This window comes from Onychostoma macrolepis, chromosome 14 (genome assembly GCF_012432095.1).
Source record: "Onychostoma macrolepis isolate SWU-2019 chromosome 14, ASM1243209v1, whole genome shotgun sequence".
Classification (NCBI taxonomy): domain Eukaryota; kingdom Metazoa; phylum Chordata; class Actinopteri; order Cypriniformes; family Cyprinidae; genus Onychostoma; species Onychostoma macrolepis.
In genome coordinates this window covers 19,859,147-19,878,509 of record NC_081168.1, presented here as the reverse complement: position 1 = coordinate 19,878,509, position 19,363 = coordinate 19,859,147, and the positions used below count along the sequence as shown (strand labels likewise).

Sequence of the window (19,363 nt, the reverse complement as noted above, 5' to 3'; positions counted from 1 at the left end):
TCAGCCACATTCATTGGATACTGCTAGTGATGGATTATTTTTTTTTTTAAACTCTGAAGTGTTTCCCAGTATTGTCTGTGTTGATGCATATTGAGATGGATTTTTTCATTTTGTACCAGTTTAACACAAAAATGTCTGCTGGTTAGAGCTGTGGTGTTTATTGGAGACCCAGGTTCAGCCAGGGTCATGTTCCCATCCCATTCAATACTTCCATTTGTCTTATTTCATATTTTTGAAAACTATTTTATTAATGCTAATAAAAAATAAGGAATAGGTGTGTCCAAACTTGCAAACACGTTCAATGGTAATTTGAATGTAACACATCCTTCAAGAAAATCTTGTTGAGGAACTTCTCAACTCAACAGCTGTAGACCTTTAGAACCAAAGTGAATTTCTGTAGTAAGTGAAAGGCTGTTGTTCTCGATTGGATTAGACAGTCATTTAAGTGTGTGTGTGTGTGTGTGTGTGTGTGTGAGTATGTGTGAGTGAGTGAGGGAGAGAGTGTTTGTAATGTTGAATTAGGATTGCACCTCATTGACAGGGAAACTAAGCAGCAACTATGATGTAAGTACAGGCAACCCTACTCCACCTCAGTGTCTACATATAGAAGTGCTCTGGACTACAAATCTAAATGACAAAGCCGAACCAAAACAGCAATCAAGCAGCTCTTTAACTCCATATTTTGACACATGTTGAGGCCTCAGTACTGTTTGAAAAGAGTTCTGGAGTGGAAAAAATACTTTGTGTTTCCCTTTAGAACTGTGACATCACAAATGCACTCACCTAAGCTATCATCAGAAATATCTCTATTTGGACCACAGAGATTTATAGAGCAGACGGAGACATATACTGTAGACTCTCCCCCCCAAATCACGGATGTTTGAATGGGGTGTTGCCTGCTGCATTTTAGCTGCAGTAGGTGGGAGGGGGATGTATTGCGTCACACTAGGCTGGCTTTAAGAACTCCATGATGTAACAGAGAGTAATGCCAACAGAGGAGCAAAGCTGTGAAACCAGTCAACCAGGCAGGGAGGGCAGCCACCACTGTGTCATGTCTATGTGCTTTATTAAACACACCCATACATATAGTATGAAACGGGACAGAATGCAAATGTGGGAATTTAATGGAAGTATTTTTATGCGCTTGGCTTATATGCAAATATATATACTCTGATGTGCCATGGATGATATGAAAGGCAGCCGATGAATACTGCACAGTAAACGTTGTTATTAGGGGTGGGCGATATGACCAAAATCTTATATTATGATAGGAGTAATTTTATTTTGCTGTATCTACTAACAATATATATCACTATGTAGTTATTTTTTATTTAAATAAGGTCTGTATGATATGAAAAGTTTTGATATGATAGAAATTTCATAATTCTTGTCACCAGTGTCAGTATCGCAAAAAACGAATACTAGCCTAAAAAGTTCACTGAAGACAAGTAAACAGTCAAGATTTAAATAAAAAACAATTACAAGCAATTGGACAAAAAACTTTAGTAGAACAAATAAATAAGAAATGCTATTTTATAAAGTAATTCAAATGTATAAACACTGCATATTCTTCAGTTACATTAATAACTTGCATTCTCTATCGTTTTGTTTGATTAACATGAATGACAAAGAGCAGGAATTTTATGGTGTTTTTCCACTGCATGGTACGGCAAGGTACGGTTAGGTACGGTTCACTTTTGGGGGGTTTTCCACTGGGTACAATACCTAGTACCTGGTACTTTTTTTTTAGTACCACCTCGTTCCTCTCGTTGATAGCCGAGGAGCGGATCCAGCGAGAGCATGATGGGGTGATGCGGAATTAAAAAAAAGTTTTTCAGTAGTGGCAGCGCAACTGTAACGACATGTAAATAATCCTGCCCTCTCTAAAGCGGTACTAAACTGCAATGGAAACGCAAACCGAGCCATGCCATTCTGTGCCGTGCTGTGCCGTACTGAGCCGTACCACGCATTGGAAAAGCGCCATTAGATTGCTGTTACTTTAAGAGTTTCTTTTCGCTGCTGATTGCATTTCAACGGCTTAAAATCACTTGTTTTTAAACTGCAATGCTAAAAAAGTGTGTGCAAACGATACGTTTTCATGACCACGTAGCACAGCAACGCCATGTGCCTGTGTAACCGCGATAGAGACGACAGTCGAAAATCTCTACGGTTGACCAATTTCTAACGGTTAACCATATCTACCAGTATATCGCCCAATTGTAATTACTTGATTTAAAAAGTTACATTGTGTAGTTTTTAAATCCCATTTTAATATTGGTCATCATGTACAAATGCACCTTGTGCACAATCATATTAAGATTGTGATATCAGTGTGACACGGATATTGTTGATATCAAGGTACTTGATTGGATCTGATTGTTTTCTGTCTCTCTTTCTATCCCGTAGGCGTCCCCACTCCAAGTATGGAGATCCTGCGGCACACGCTCAACATGCTGGTCCGAGAGCGGAAGATCTACCCCACCCCAGAGGGTTATTTCATTGTTACCCAACAGACGTACTTCATCACGCCTTCCCTCATTAGGACTAACAGCAAGTGGTACCACCTGGACGAGAGGATACCAGAACGCATGCAGCAGCAGCAGCCGTGTACCTCTCCTCACTCGAGTACCATGACACCCTCCACTTCGGGATGTGTCCGGGAAAGACCTCACCACAAGAACCACAGTGACTCCTACAACAACACCTACCGGGAGGACATCCCTAGTACGCATACCTCAACCTTACAGAGAAGGCCTAAGGAGCATAAAGAGTCTTCTCCTGTGTCTCCGCCCCCTCAGCAGCAGCCATCAGAGAAGAGTAAGAGTTCGCTTAGTTTTCCATTTAAAACGGAAACAAACAGTAAACACAAAGACGGAAGCAGCAGCAGTGGGGAGAAGCAGTCTAAGAAGTTTGGCCTGAAGCTGTTCAGGTTAAGCTTCAAGAAGGACAAGACGAAACATCTAGCCACATTTTCAGCCCAGTTCCCACCTGAGGAGTGGCCACTGCGGGACGAGGAGACACCCAGTACTGTTCCTAGAGAGGTGGAGATGGAGATCATCCGTCGGATCAACCCAGATCTCACGGTGGAGAACCTTGCTCGCCACACAGCTGTAATGAAGCGGTTGGAGGAGGAGAAGGCGCAGCGGAACAAAGCCAACTCTTCAGCTCAGCAGAGCGCCCGCAGCAAGAGGAGCCGCAGCCATCGAAAGGCCCAGCAGGGCAAGGCCTCGCGTTCCCATAGCAAAACACGTGCATCCAGGGGGGATCCGTCTGAAGGATCCAATCTGGACATAACCTATGATCGGGATTACAGATTCTACAGCTCCTCATTGGTACGTTCTCCACGTGAAACCATGATGTCCATGGAACGGAATAGGGGGAAGTATATGGTTCACAGCAACCCCAATATTGTGGAGTCTCACTTTACCACCGCTCCAGAGTGGGATGTTTCTGGGGAACTGGCAAAGCGGCGGACAGAAATGCCATTCCCAGAACCTTCTAGGGCACAGTCACATTCCAAAGTCCACCGAAGTCATAGTCATACGCAAGAGAGAAAGTCACGAAATGAGAGGTCGGACAAGGCCAAAGAAAGGTCACGTTCCATGGACAACTCCAAGGGACCACTAGGTGGTCCATACTTGGGAGGCCCAGAGGACTTTGAATGCAGTCCCGATGACAGGAGTCGGTACTACACTGACGATGGTACTTTGAGGGCATCTGCGCAGGCGACCCACTATTCCCGCATCATGCTCTCTGCTGCTAGATTGCACTCTGACGTTTGTGTGCCTGATGTTGGAAGAGGATCCTCGGAGGATGCTGTGCTTTACCGGACGCTGGAGAAGAGTAAAAGCAGGGATAGTCTTCCTGCTTACAACGACCTGAAGTCTTGCTCTCCCAAAACGCCAGTAGATGACTATTTCCAGTGCACTGCAGCAAATGAAGTCTCGCTCTCTGCCCCACCTTCTCTTGCAAAACCCAGCCATGACTTTCCGGATAGTGTCTGGAAGGGGATCTCCTCGGAGCGACTGACCCCTCATCTTACACCACCTCACCCTATAGAATATAAAGAGGAGTCAGCAAAGGGACAAAGTAGTATTTCTATAGCGTCAACAAGCCAAACCCCCGAGCATCTCCCCAATGGACGATTGTTGCACCAACACAATCCAGACTCAGGTGACTTGGACAAAATGCCCGAGGTTTACAGCCAAGAGACTTTGTTCAAACCTCCAGACTATGTGGAGAGCAGCTTCTCAAGGCCAGGTACGATAGGTAAGTCCCCTCACACCAAGTCGACAGAGGTCCTGGAGACTCAGGAGCATTTTGATAAACCTCTACCACTGACCGTGCCACCATCTTTGGCTCAGGAGCAGGCTTCATGTGCAGAAACCACCTTCGACTATTATAACGTGTCGGATGATGACTCTGAGGAGACTAGTCATAAGAACCGTGTGGAGGAGAAAGTCCTAGAAGAGGGAGGGACAATGCAATGGCTGCTGGAACGGGAGAAAGAGCGGGATTTGCAACGGAAGTTTGAGAAGAACCTTACCTTTCTAAGTCCCAAGGAAGGTGAGAGCAACAACAGCCAAAAATCAGTCCATTCTACCCGATTGGACAGTATGGACTCCAGCAGTGTGACTGTGGACAGTGGATTTAATTCCCCACGGTAAGGCACTCAGGGCCACTTTAAGGGTTTGTCTCATTTGTTGCGTTGGCAATAGGGTGTGTCTGAAATGAGGGGTATGCTATTCTATGAATAGACATACATTATTATCCTTGGTTTTTAACTCAGTGTTAACTCACAGGAACATTTAGGGTTTTATGCTTTTATAGACATGAATTCTGTAGAGCGTTAGTTTAATCCCAATTCATGCAAACCTTACATTTTCTTATTTTAAGCAGTAGTAACCACCCCTGTGAATGGCATTAAGGCCAGAAACATACTCTATGCAAGTACAAAAACACAGATGCCTAGCCAACAGTTTGTAGGCACACTGTCCTGTTGTACAGTACATACATAACATGTATTCTTGCATTACTGTGGCAGTAATAAACCTCAGTAACTTAAAATGTCTGTGCCATTAAACCTGATGGGTTATATTTCAGATAACTAGTTATAAACACATCACCAGTTTACCTAACTTTAACTTGCTTTGCAAGATTGTAAAAATGGTTGTTCTGCTATGACAGTAATTGACTTAAAATATAACTGACCACTATAGTGGCTCTTGCAGAAGTGATGAGAATGCGTTTTACACATTGCATTAAAAATATGCATTCTGACACATTTAGCAGTGCTACGGTTTGCTTGGAGTATGTTGGAGGCTTAAAACTACTGTACTATGAATCACGTTTTCACTAAAATGGGAGAGGCCCTAACATGTGAGAGGTACCGAATACACCTTAATGTAGGTCAACCACTACCAGTTCTATAACTGCAGTCTTTGAAAGGGTTTACACTATTGGTTTTGTCCTTAACTGAATTTTTTGTTTAAATAATGTTGTATTGGGTACTCCTTTTGTCATTTTTGTCTAAATGAACATCATGTTTGTATTGTAAGTGCTGCATTGTTGCATTGTGTGTTCTCTTCCAAAATCCATTGGGTTAATTGACATTGTTCTCAAAATGATCACAATATAAAATGGATAAGCACATGTCTGTCACTTTATCTATCGATGTTTGAGGCCTTACTTAAAGAATGAATTGCTTTGAGCACATGATGCAACTTATGCAACTTCATGTTCTACCGTTATCCTTGTCCTCCCCTTCAACCTGCATCCAGACCCTTTGATTTCATCTTCCAAATGTCTGAAACCTCTCATACTGCAAACTTCCAGTAGATGCTCAGACGTTGCAGTGCAATAATATTGACTCAGAAAACACTTTAAAGTTGGATAAGTCTGTTTTGCAGGCAAAAATCCAACAATAAAAAGGCTCAGTGTCATCCAGAGTGATAGAAATAAGTTTGTGACATCTAATCGAGGAAAAATACCTTGTGTTTTAAAAATCAGACTTCTTGAACTGCTGAAATTGATGAAGTGGATGTTTTCTGACTGTGTTTAGAAAAATGTGATTGGATGAAGAAAAACGAGCACTGTGCTTATACTCAGGTCACCCTGCGAGGCAGAGCGGGTTAGGAGCGCTTCACTACAGTGATGGCGACCCCGCTCGGTGCCAAAAGCCTGATGAGACATTTCAAACATTTGAGGAACAAAATGTGCCCCCATGATTTCTTTTGTTTTTGTTTTTTCTTTAATTGTGTTTTTTTCTCAAATTAAAGTATGTTGTTTTTCATGCAGTGGTTCAGTTGCAGTTTTTACCCTGTGTGTGTGTTAGTTTTGTGTAATTCCTTCTTGTGTTTTCATTCAAGCTAAAGTTGCCTATTTCCAGCGGTATGTCAAACGTCTTCTAAATTCTTGTTATGGTTTAATACATTATATAGATAAAAAAAGGGCACACCCAGAAAAAAATAAAAAAATTTGGACCAGTAACAATTTTTATTTTAAAATATCCAACAGTAGGGGTGGGCGATATACCGGTAGACATTTGGCAACCGGTTGAGATTTTGGACTATTGTCTTTATCGCAGTTAGACGCTCATGTGACATTGCTGTGCTAAGTGGTCACAAAAAAAAAAGTATCATTTGCGTTTTTAAGCATTGCAGTTTTAAAATGTGATTTTAAGCTGTTAAAATGCAATCAGCAGTGAAACGAACTCTTAAAGCGACAGCATTCTAATATGTGACCCTGGACCACAAAACCAGTCTTAAGTCGCTGGGGTATATTTGTAGCAATAGCCAAAAATACATTGTATGGGTCAAAATTATCGATTTTTTTTTTTTTATGCCAAAAATCATTAGGAAATTAAGTAAAGATCATATTTTGTAAATTTCTTACCGTAAATGTATCAACTTAATTTTTGATTAGTAATATGCATTGCTAAGAACTTCATTTGGACAACTTTAAAGGCGATTTTCTCAATATTTAGATTTTTTTGCACCCTCAGATTCCAGATTTTCAAATAGTTGTATCTCGGCCAAATATTGCCTGATCCTAACAAACCATACATCAATGGAAAGCTTATTTATTTAGCTTTCAGATGATGTATAAATCTGAAAAAATTTACACTTAAGACTGGTTTTGTCGTCCAGGGTCACATATTCCTGCTGTCTATCATTCATGTTAATCAAACAAAAAAAAGAGAGAGAAAATCTGTCACTGCTCTTGACTAAATCACTTTTGTAACTTTAATCCGAAGAAATTTATATTTAATTTTCACAGTGAAGTATATGCAGTGTTTTTATACATTTGATTACTTTATACAATGTATGTAGCATTTCATATTAACTTGTTCTACTATAGTTTTTATTATCCTATTGCTTGTAATTAGTTTCTTTAGTTGCTGACTGTTTACTTGTCTTCAGTGAGCTTGGGTTTTGTTTTGTTTTTTTTAAATTTAGGGTAGTGTTATTTTTTTTTTCCGTGAAATTGACACCGGTGACAAGAATTAGGACATTTCTATGATATCAAAAATTGTGATTATCATAAAGACCTTATTTAAAGCAAAAACAACTATATTGTGATAAATATTGTTATCGTGAAATAAAATTACTCATGTTGTGATATGAGATTTTGGTCGCATTGCCCACCCCTTACACCCCCATCCAACAGGATTTTAAATTTTTCTTTTGTAAGTCTCTATCAAATGTGTGTTTTAAATGGTTAATAAAAGCTAATTAATTATTGCAATAACAAAATATAATATAGATATATAAATTAAAAAATAAAAAATATATTTTTTTTGATGACGCTGATATTTAATATATGTGCTAGTTAGTTGGAGCTTGGCTGTATGTCACCTGAATGGATTCCACTTTTAATTTGATTCCCCCTTTGAAATTTGGGCAGTCACATTTAAAATGGGCCAAATAATTTGATATCTTCAGATTATTTTTTATATGAAGACTTGCATTCATAAAACTCTCATATAGTCATCCATCTTACTTTGGGAAGGTTTGGGCTTTTTGAGAGTACATGCATATAAATCCATGCATCACCACCCTAAACCTTTATAGATGTTCTGTCCCTTCAGGTTTGTATTCCTCATTTTGTCATAGTCTTAAATATTAATTTTGCTCATGTACTGTCCTTTCTCTTTTCTGTTGTCCTTATTTACTTGTCTTTTAGTATTAGATTTGGGCAAAATTCTGAATTCCAAAGTGAACAGACCACACGGCACAGGATGTCGAATAGGAATTAAACACTGACACCGAGCAAGAATTTCTTTAGTCCAATACAATATTTGCAATAAAACAAAATAACTGCATGATTCATTTTGACAAATGTAGTCCCTGTACTTTGTTTATCATTTTAAACAGTAGTGGTATACATCTACACGCATTTATTAAATTCAGTACTGTCAACATTTTAATTTTGTCTTTACAGCACAGCAAGAATTATCCACTGCATTGTTTTTCTGATCAAATATTGACAAGAAGATTTATGCTTGGCTTCATTTTGAATTTTATTCTGCTACTTAATCAAATTCTACATCCTGTTTGCAAATTCGATTCAAATTAAGACGACTGCATTCTCAGTTCAGTTCTGAATGGTGCACAACCCTGATCAGCATTAAGAACAAGATTGCGATCGTTAACCTTGACTAACCCCATCTTTGTTCCCTTTTCAGCCTGTTACTAATCAATTTTCCATTTCTGCTTTCTTCATAACACTTTCACTCTCTTTCCCTTTCTGTCCTTCTGTACTGCTTCAGCACGCGGGAAAGCCTTGCTTCGAACACCTCGAGTAATGTGGAAAATAGCAGGCGACAGAATATGGCTTTGAGTCCAGGACACATTGGCACCAAAAGACCCCCACCGCCCTACCAGCCCCCCAGCTTCCGCACCATCCGTGAGCCGCCCGCCAACCGCACGGAGAAACAGGCCTCCATCACCAGCGTGTAGTGATGGGGACCGCCGTCAAGCCCCACTTCACCAGGACTGTTACAATCTTACAGAGCTCGTGTGACGCCTGTTCCTGCTGTTTTCAAATGTAGACGTGTTTCAAAAAACACACTTCATCATGATTCACTGGAGGTATCTTTTACTTTTTTTGATATTTGTAACAAATACCGCTGCAAACAAACAAGTCACTTCATTAGGACTAAATTTACGCTGATCTGCGATCTGTTTGGGATAAAATCCTCGATCAAACTCATTTGTAGGTGTCCTTTATAGCTTAATGTATCCACTACGGGTCTTAACTGTCTTCTGATCCAAACTTGGCTGCGTTGCCTCTGCCTATTCATTCATCGCTGTGTCTGGTGTGTCATTCTGTACGCTCAGGTCCCTCTGAACTCTCACATTTTCTGGCCGAAATTTGAAGGCCACGATAATCTCCCTGGAAATCCGAACAAGCTCGTCTGTTTCTGCTGGAATCGTTCTACCGCATCCTTGTGTATCGTCCGCTGTCCTGGGATTTCTCTGGGACATTTATGTAGAATCTTAACAAAACATACCACCGTTAATGCATTATTTGTTTATAAAAAATACCAATTTAAATATTACTGGTGCTTTCTCATTGAATGGACCGTTATTATTTAAAAAAAAAAAAAAAAAAAGTTGGAATCCATTTTTTTTCTCCAGATTTTCTCTTTTAACCAGGTGCTCAACTACTAGACGACACAGAATACACACATTGCTACCTCCACTATTTGTACAGTCGTAGAGGGAGACATGAGAGACGTCCACCCCCACCTTAGGCCCGCTGTATTAGACAAACCACTATCAGCTTGCAAACTGTGAATGTACTGCTAGTGCTTTTCAATCACATCTCCATCATCAAGCGTTAGTAACCTACTGTTCTCATACTAATAGAGCCAAATCTCATTGTAATAGAGAGGAGACTTGTGTAGAGTTTGGAATCATATAGGACCCATATAGAGTGGATAATTTAGAACTTCATATCTCTGATATGTCCTGCCATGTTCAATTATTTGTTGTTATTATGATTATAATTAGTTTTTTTTCCAGTTCTTTTAGTGCACAAATTCATGGTAAGCAATTAGAACAATATTTCACTGATTCTTGAGATGTGGGGCAAAACTTTATTATTATTTATTTATTTTATTTTGTTTAAGTTAGATGTTCTTTCCCACTTTTTGTTCATGGTTTCTACAAAAATTTTAAGTTGCATTGTTTTTAACACTGATTATTTGCATTTGTTTTTAACACTTTTAAAATATTAAAATAGAAAATGTGTTATTTTAAATAGTAATAATGTTTTTTATATTACATTACAGTTTACATATACATCAACTTGTTCCCTTTCTATAATTTGCCACCGCCATTTCAATCTCAAGATTTCAACAAAAATGTTTTGGATTTTTGCATAATTTTCTATTAGAATATTGAAGTCCTGTTACTATTAGCAACACTAGAAAAATAAAGTGACTACAGCGAATTAATACTTATATGTGATCCTGGACCACAAAACCAGTCTTAAGTCGCTGGGGTATATTTGTAGCAATAGCCAACAATACATTGTACGGGTCAAAATGATCAATTTTTCTTTTATGCCAAAAATCATTAGGATATTAAGTAAAGATCATGTTCCACGAAGATATTTTGTAAATTGCCTACTGTAAATATATCCAGACTTATTTGATTAGTAATATGCATTGCTAAGAACTTCATTTGGACAACCTTAAAGGTGATTTTCTCAATATTTAGATTTGTGTGCACCCTCAGATTCCAGATTTTCTCTCAGCCAAATAGTGTCCTAACACACCATACATCAACAGAAGCTTTCAGATGATGTATAAATCTCAGTTTCAGAAAAATGGCACTTGTGACTGGTTTTGTGGTCCAGGGTCACATATGGTTATGACAGTGTGATATTGTTTCATTCTTAAAGTTGAATGCTAAATTTGTCAGTATTTATGATAAATATTTGACATTAGTCATGTCATTTTTGTAAATATTGACAAATCTAGCAAATTCTGTCACATGACCATACACATTTTGTATCTGACCTGTGAACAAGTCTTGTGTAAATTATATGTAAAGTAGCAACCAAGCCATAAAACATGTACACAAAATAATTATTTGATGCATTTGTTCTTTGCCCTGTTTTGCCCCAATATTTAAGAATCAGTGATTTCTAAGTTTTTAAATAAGTTATTCAATTATAAGTCTGAAAGAATAGCTTTTTTCCTTTTGTGAAACGATGTTCACTGCTCCATTTAGTGAACATCTATCATATTCATCCGAGTACGAGTCCCCTCATGAGTTCTAGAGGACTGTAAAATGTCACGCTCTCCAATAAATGGATAAACTGCAGCCAGGACTACCTTGTTATACCATTTTTGCACTAATGCCTGTTCTCTGGTGACTGTAAAAAGAAAAAGGAAAAAAATCATCCGAATGGATGTTCTGTTTATAATGAACATATTTCATACGAAATACTGATAGTCCATGAAATGTCTTCCCAAAACATGATGGATTTCTTATGGTTCTCAATAACATTGTTCCTTATTGTGACATTATGTCATTCTGTAAGAAATGGCCTATCTGTCAAGCTGAGTATAAAAACCTACAAGGGGGATTTTTTTGGTAAAGTCTATAATATTTAAAAAAAAAGAAATTCCCCGTTTGTGTAGTTGTGCTGTTAAATGTTTTAGTGTACTAAATCCCTCCCTTGGGGATTGTGTAACTTTTTAAGACAATAAAATAACATGACATGTTTAATTTAACTGTGTGATGATCTCTGTTGAGGTCAATGCCATGTATGGAAAATGCAAAGCTATTCACATTGAGGTAAACTACCACAAATAACCACTAGAGGGCTCCACAAAATCTGCACAGCATTGACCTTGGATAAAAAGTATTTTCCTTTCCAGAAAGTTTAAGATTTTTGCTTCTTCATCTAAAACACTGAAACCACCCATGCAACAACTTAAGTTCCGCTTTTAACTTTAGCAAAACCAGTGTGTCAAAACATCCCTCGGATGTTAACCATCTCTTGCCACATTTAGTTGTGGTTGCTTTCATCCTGGGTTTCATAAATTTTAAAGTGGCTAAAATTTGAAACTAATTTAAGCCTTTTCTAAATGAATATTGCTCATTTATTGAACTTAGAAAAAGTGACTTATTGCAGCATAAAGCACGACTGAGACATTTGGGAGTTTATTCAGCAATACAGCTTTGATAATGCATTAGAGATACAGCTGGTTTGAACAGTAACAGCACAGTAACTGAGAAATGCATCTTTTCTGCCACAACACAAACCTCGAACAAGTCTTGCGTTGTGCATTCGGAAGAAGCACCAGCAACTTTTTCCCCTACAGCAAAATATGGTCAAAAATGAGGAAGATGTGCGGGTAAAAACAGCCATACTTACATTAACGGAATGATCACAATATACTGTGGAAATTCATAGTGTGCAAAATCTAGTTTCCAAGACCAGCAGCTCAAAACATTCAGTAAAATGCACTTGGAAAAATAAAATACACTGTTGAAAATTGCTAATCTGTTCAGAAGGGTTAAAAGCAAATATGACACAGGCTCAACTCATTGTTTTGAAATTAAATTAACAATTAGATAAAACAAAATTAATTAGAGTTAAATACAAAGTAACTAAATTACCTAGTCTAAAATCACAATAACACATATGTAATGTTTTAGTAATATGGTAAACTGTGCTGTTATCTTGTACCTATTTGCTATTTGGTAATCTGCTGTTTCCGTAACATCACATGTGGATCTGAGGTAATGTACACCAAATTCAGCTAAAGCATTATGTAACAGCAAAATGACTGGTAACTAAAGTACATGACCTCAAGAGAAATACTTCACGTATCTGAACTACTGAGAATTATGTGCTTATGTAGATGAAATATGTGCAGAATGTGCGTTTACACTGAGTTCACAGATCACATGATGACTGAAACAGAGTGAACTATGTGCACAATCATCACGTTCATGACTGGGCCGTTTTGAAAAGTTTTGTATCCATGCTTGCTTGCTTGCTTTGTGTGTGTGTGTGTGTGTGTGTGTGTGTGTGCGCATGTGGGTCTAATTCACAATTGCAGATGAGCACATCTTGTTGATTCCACACAGTCTGGATCCTCTGTACAGGTAATAGTAACCCTATAAGAGAAGTACAGGAAAAATGTGAACATTTTTGTGATATCACAGTCTACGAACACCTACATGTAAGTTATGAGCAGGACAAAATGTTTTTTTTTTTCCTGTGCTGGTTTTGATGGAAAATCTAAACTAATTGCAAATAGCATATTTTTAATAATAAAACTTATTTTTATAGCAGTTTTCATAATGCAGCTATGATAATGCATTTTCACACAATATCAGTAAATAATGATATCAATATACTCAAAAGCTACTTGTGTCTTTTAAAAGATGTGGCTCACCTTTTAAAAATATGAATGCACCACCACTGGATCACTTTTAGTGTATTGTGTGCCAAAAGTACAGGACTAGAAGATCTTAAATTTTAATTTGGAGCAATTTTAGATGTTTTTCACTTTATTTTCTAACAATCAAACTTACTCACATTAAAAGATCAGTATATGAGTTTTCCAAAATCAATCAAGAATGGATGTCTACAGAGGCCATGTATTAATGATTTTAACATCAAATAATGATTGCTGCCATTTTCTTGCACACTGTTGAGGTGATTTTTCATACCTGCTCTCCATAGTCCTCTCCCCAGCTGTTCTTGATGGCCCAGAATGGAATGCCATTACCTGCACAAAAACGCAGAAAAATATACTCAACATCACAACTCTGTTGACTTATTTTATATGCCTGTAAATGTATATCCAAAGTATTCTGAAACTTTTTTTTTTTTTTTTTACATAGCCTTGCTGTTTAAACACCTGAAGTTCACATCTGTATCAGTACAAACATTGAAATCAATATAACTCACGTTGTCCGAATCCCACAAGCAGCACAGCGTGATCAATCATCCAGGGGTTGCAGAAGATCTTTAGAGGATGAGACACTCCCTTTTTGTAGAACTAAAGGCAGTAAAAAAACTCATATTTAAAAAAAAAAAAAAAAAAAAAGGCAACTTCAAGTAACCAGGTAAAGATATGTATTTTTGTTTCTGAAGGAGCAGACATACTGTATATGCTACTTTTGCTTACTGCATTAGAAACGTGTGACTTATATATATATATATATACACATATACACACACACCTTTTTTTTTTTTACTGTTTTCTCATGATTTATATACAGTTTTGCCCAGAACATTACAGGGAAATATATTAATGCATGCTAATGGTATATTTTTCCAATGAGGCAGCTCTATGGTGTATTTGTTTTACCTGCATGGCGAAAGCATTGAGGGCAGCAGAGACCGGACCGTTCTCAGCCAGCCAAGCAGCAATCTCTACAAGGCAATACCAATCAAGATATTTTACAGTTCTACTGTAACAAAAAAATCTTTAAATAGGTGCTGATCTTTTGAACTTTGTGTACATTAAAGAAAATATGATATTAAGATTTAAAAACTGTATTCAACATTGATAATAATTAAAAAAGATGTTTCTTGAGCAGCAAATCATCATACTATAATGATTTCTGAATAATCATGTGACACTGAGACTTGAATAATGATTCTAAAAATGTAGCTTTGCATCACAGGAATAAATAGCATTTTAATATATATATTCAAAGAAAGAAAATTGTTTTTTATTATTACTGTTTTTACTGTAATTTGTGATCAAATACTCTAAATGCAGCCTTGGTGAGTTAAACATTTTAATAAATCTTACCCAAATTTTTGAACACTGGTGTATTTCCATTTAAAACACTGGATGTTCTGTAATTATCAATGGTATATTAACACTCAAGTAAGATTAGCTTATAGCTCATATTTCTCTCCAAATGTTCTGATATTTTTAATTTCCTCTAGTGCAGGTATTTCCATCATCAGTGTTGTTTTAATGTGTTTTTAATTTAATTGAGTTTATTGACACATCTCTAGTTCCTCATCTCTCTCACTCACCGTTTTCATTGTCAGGCAGCTCAACAGAGCTGTTAATGTAGGCGGCCACCTTCCCTGAAGAGAAATCACAGCTCTGCTTGTGTCCTATGTAGTTGTAGTCCGTTTCTGTCTCAAGACCTCCTTTATAAGTGAAAGAAAGAAGCACATTTATATGGGACATGTTTATTCTTACAGATTCCCTATGGGTAGTTTGATTGAAATTGACTTCAAGGAAATGTTATTTCTTACCAAGCTTCTCAATGGCTTCATAAGCGTTAGACGGCAGTCCACCTCCACATGCTTGGTCCAGTTTATCACAGTCCACTAATTCTGTGATGTAAACAGGTGAGCAAAGAAATGAATGTACCTTTTCACTGAATTCAGTTATTTTTTTCAGGATTCTTTGGTGAATAGAAAGTTTAAAAGAACAGCATTTATTTGAAATAGAAATCTTTTGTCATTGTAAATGTTCATAACAATGAATAAAAGTAGTCATTTCTTTTTTTTTATAAATCTTACTGACCCCAAACTTTTAAACAGTATTGTAGTTTATATTTACCCTGCTCAGAGAGGGAAATAAGCTGTCCGGTTTTCTTGAACCACTGTCCCTCAATGTTTCCAGTCACAGAAAATGCCCAACAGGAGCCACACATGCCCTGCAGAACAGACAGTCAGTTAAAATGTTTAACTAATTATAATAAACCTGTTCATTTAAAGTTTAATTCTGTAGACATACTCAAAGAATTAGTATTTCACTGATTCACTCTTTATTAAGCTAATCTGTGCCATCGTACCTGATTCTTCACAGCACTGACCGCCCCGTGGTCCCTCCAGTCCCAGCTGTCAGGAGCAGCCTTACTAGCCGGAGTCGCTGGCTTCATCTCCTTCATCAAGCTCCACTGACTCAGCACTGGGTTCAGGTACATCAGTCTGAACTCATCCTCTAAACACACAGAGGTTGGGATTAGCTGCATTGATATGATCTTATAATCGATACATATTAGACTGGTCCCAAGTGTTACAAATTTTGTTACAGTGTCTTTAAACCATGTAATACCTATTGTTAATAATGTTCATTTTGGCTTGGATTGTTACTTTTGACCACTGAGTCATCACTAATTGCCAAATGTTGCTTATTTTATCAACAAATCCATAAACATACCTGTGAGGTCACTGAACTTGGTGACCCCGTACTCAGCTGACCCCTGTTCCAGTGATTGCAGTGTTTGTGCCGTTTTCATATTTTCCTGAAAAATGCGCAGACGCTTCTCTGCCTCTGTGGAGTTTAATGGATCAGTGCTTAAAGAAGGGATTTTTATTGTGTTATGTGCATTACAAATAGCCATTAACTGACATACTAGTGTAGAAAACTAATATGGTAATAGTTTACATTTATGGTATCTATGTGACAGGTAATATATATGTATACTTATACAGTTGCACAAGATTACAAACTGATTACTTGTTTATTAGTATTACAAATTTCTAAGTACCTGAGAAATTACACTGTAAAATGTAGAATAAAGTACAAGTGTGACAAATTCATGGTAATGTAAAGTATGTTCTGTGTTTTACCTTCTTGGGAGCTGTATGTTCGATTGTATGTGATCATAAAGTTTTTAAACTGGGTCAAAAGCTCCACAGTTTCCTGAAAATAGCAACAACAAAAAAAAAATCATATTGATAGCATGATGAAAAAAATATATAATTTGAAATAGAACCGTTTATTGAATTTTAGACAAAATATGAAAAAGATCTTAAAGTTTGCATGTGTGTTTTTTGTTGAGTATTATGTTTGATACATCAGGCTTTTATATAGCTCATATAATATAATAATGAGAATATGGAGCTCATACTTGAGGAGGAAAAATTTCTCAGAAACCTCATGTATTATATTTGATACTCATATTTTACCATGATTTTTCTAAAAAGTGACGTATGGATACTATCTGGCAAGTGTTCATCTTGTAATATTGCTAACAATATAAAAGTTATTCTTACATTTACTTTATAAAAATTTGTAAAGATTTTACAGCAAAAAGACACATGAACCACGACCTGATGGGGGACATAATTAAAATTATACTAAAAGGTATTTTAAGTTTATACTAATAATCAGATGACAGATAGCATGTAGCACAATAGGTTTTTCAGAAATGTTGTGATACAGTAGGCTTTATAGGGTTAATTGCAAATATTTTAATGACATTTTAGGTGTATACTGCACACTTATCCATACCTTCATGGGTTTGCCATGGGTTAGAGGCACGGCTGCAACCATTTTGAGCTCCTTGGAAACTAAGGCATGAACAATATCAAAGTAACTACACATGCATGTGGGTGTATGATCAAAATCACTTTATATCCTGTCCTAAAACATTACAATGAGTATGCAGGTCTTTGTGTTTTACACCACAGCAGTATAGCAGTATAAACATGATTTGAACTACATGAGGCTGACAGATCTGCCATCTGTCCCAGGCTACTGACCCGCAGGCTGGCATTTCTGTTTAAGTAGGGTGGATTTATTTTCCCAGGGAATGTCCCAGACCTCAAACAAACAAACCTCCGTCTGTGGAGAGACAGAATGGGGTGATTAGGAGAGAGAATGTGCATTGTAAATTTGCAAGAACTGCATTTCTTTGCAGCAGATGGGCAAGTTCAACTTTTGGCTACTTTTTGAACAAAAACATGGGGTTATCATACTGGATTTGAATTATTTTGAACATGAAATCAAAATCAAAATTGCAAACATGCTAATAATGGATAAAATGAAATTCCACCTTAAATGGGTTGTGTGCTGTGTATTGACTGTTAGAGAATCATCTGAATTTGCCATTACAGGACACTGAGTAGTGATGTTTTATATGGCTTAAGGATTAGTGTTTGCTCACCTTCTGTTTGTGAGGCTCTGGGAAAAAGTCACAGGTGTCCACACCGCTCAGCTTTAGGGATTTCTTACACTGAGTGCTTCCAATCTCAACCATAATACTGTACCGAACACCTTTTACCAGCTGTGGAAGACACAGAACAGAAATTAAAGACTCAATGGAGGCAGAGGAATAATTATGGTTGTGTAATATCAAACTTCTATAAATAACGTTACTACATTCGTTACATATTTCAATAAAGATTGACATTTAATAGATAAAGATTTATAGAAACTTATAAATAAATACACAAATTTGTGGAACAAATATTCCTCCATGTTCCATCTGTGTAACATCTCAGTAGTTAAAGTTCTTTTTCATTCTGATGTTGTTGACAATAGGGAGCTAGATGATGTCCTGGACTTTATTCGTATGATGGGTAAATACCACATTTAACAAGGTATCTCAACTTTAAACCTTATTGCAAAATATTCGTTTCTGGTTTACTATTCTTATCGCTTCAAAAAAATCAATTCTCATCACTCCTCCAATAAAATAAAACTTTGAAAACATTCCATCTTGTAGAAAATGTCGTAAATAAATTACATTTTTGCATTCTATTATTATTATTACTTTAATAATTGTATCTCCCCTCTTGTTCTTATTTGGTTGCCTAATGTTAATATATTATCTTTATGATATTAGAAAAAAAGACATTCGTATATGCTCAAAGGTGCGCAGTTTTCCTCTCGACCACCGTAATGAACAAATGCGCAAATTGCGCGCAGTGTGGTGCTGCTTAAATCAGCTCAGCACTGTTATGTATTTGAGGCCTCTGCGCTTGTTTACGTCTAATCACATGAATGCGGTAAAAATAGCTCCTTATAATAAACTTATTGTCCAATATCAGAATCGCGAAAATCAACAAGTCACGTCATAAATAAACAGTCACAGACATAAACAATAGCATATCAACAATTACATGAACAACAATTATATATATAGTTTTGTACCCATTAATAATATAAATATTGGAAATTTTAACGGATTAGTTATTTATAATTCTACCTGTTTGCTGGCCGAAAGGATTTTGCTAACACGGCGTATATGCATCGCGTTGGAGCCCATATTATATCGTTCCTCTGCGAATTTGACTGCTTTCATAACCCCCGGGTCTGACTCCGACAGACGGACCGGGGATCCCGGAGCTCCGATAACCGGGCGATCCGGGCCATCTTCTGAAGCCAGAACCAGCCCGACCAGGACCCAGCAGGCGATGACGGGGTAGCCGCGGTTGAAGTACATGTCGACCTTTCGGAACAGAAAGCAGCGACGTAAGATCAGGACAGGTCTTTGTTTTTAGATCGTGAGCTCGCAGTGTTTTGTTGCTCCACACACTGCACAGCGTCAGTCTGCGAGACGCCCCGCACAAAGATGGACGACTGAAAGCCGCATTAATGCCCCGCACAAAGATGGACGACTGA

The 19,363-nt window shown here is 37.4% G+C and overlaps 2 protein-coding genes across 12 annotated transcripts in view; one reads left to right on the top strand and one right to left on the bottom strand.

Moving 5' to 3' along the window:
- stox2b (storkhead box 2b) overlaps nt 1-11,336 on the top strand; it is a 70,316-nt gene extending 58,980 nt beyond the window's left edge. For all 11 annotated transcript variants that reach the window (XM_058797979.1, XM_058797977.1, XM_058797971.1 and 8 more), the window contains 2 exons: nt 2,407-4,663; nt 8,771-11,336. In XM_058797979.1, the coding sequence (XP_058653962.1) occupies nt 2,407-4,663; nt 8,771-8,960 (2,447 nt within the window). In that variant the 3' untranslated portion in view covers nt 8,961-11,336. The remainder of the gene's footprint in view (nt 1-2,406; nt 4,664-8,770) is intronic.
- An 830-nt stretch (nt 11,337-12,166) lies between these two features.
- ctsf (cathepsin F) lies at nt 12,167-19,316 on the bottom strand. Its single transcript, XM_058798160.1, has 14 exons — nt 18,948-19,316; nt 17,904-18,023; nt 17,500-17,581; nt 17,249-17,307; nt 16,585-16,657; nt 16,172-16,285; nt 15,804-15,952; nt 15,569-15,665; nt 15,259-15,339; nt 15,031-15,150; nt 14,348-14,412; nt 13,945-14,035; nt 13,704-13,762; nt 12,167-13,145 (listed from the first exon to the last, which is right to left on the bottom strand). Exons 1-14 carry the CDS (start codon nt 19,182-19,184, stop codon nt 13,071-13,073), a joined length of 1,422 nt encoding a protein of 473 aa, XP_058654143.1. The 5' UTR covers nt 19,185-19,316; the 3' UTR covers nt 12,167-13,070.
- Between the last annotated feature and the right edge of the window lie 47 nt (nt 19,317-19,363).

What these genes read in the sequence shown, in the direction of transcription:
- ctsf (XM_058798160.1), bottom strand. Translation starts at nt 19,184, where the DNA reads ATGTACTTCAACCGCGGCTACCCCGTCATCGCCTGCTGGGTCCTGGTC. An exon ending in CCCATGGCAAACCCATGAAG is followed by an intron (nt 16,658 to 17,248) that starts GTATGGATAAGT and finishes TGCTATTTTCAG; the next exon opens with GAAACTGTGGAGCTTTTGAC. An exon ending in GAGAGGACTATGGAGAGCAG is followed by an intron (nt 13,146 to 13,703) that starts GTATGAAAAATC and finishes CTTCTCTTATAG; the next exon opens with GGTTACTATTACCTGTACAG.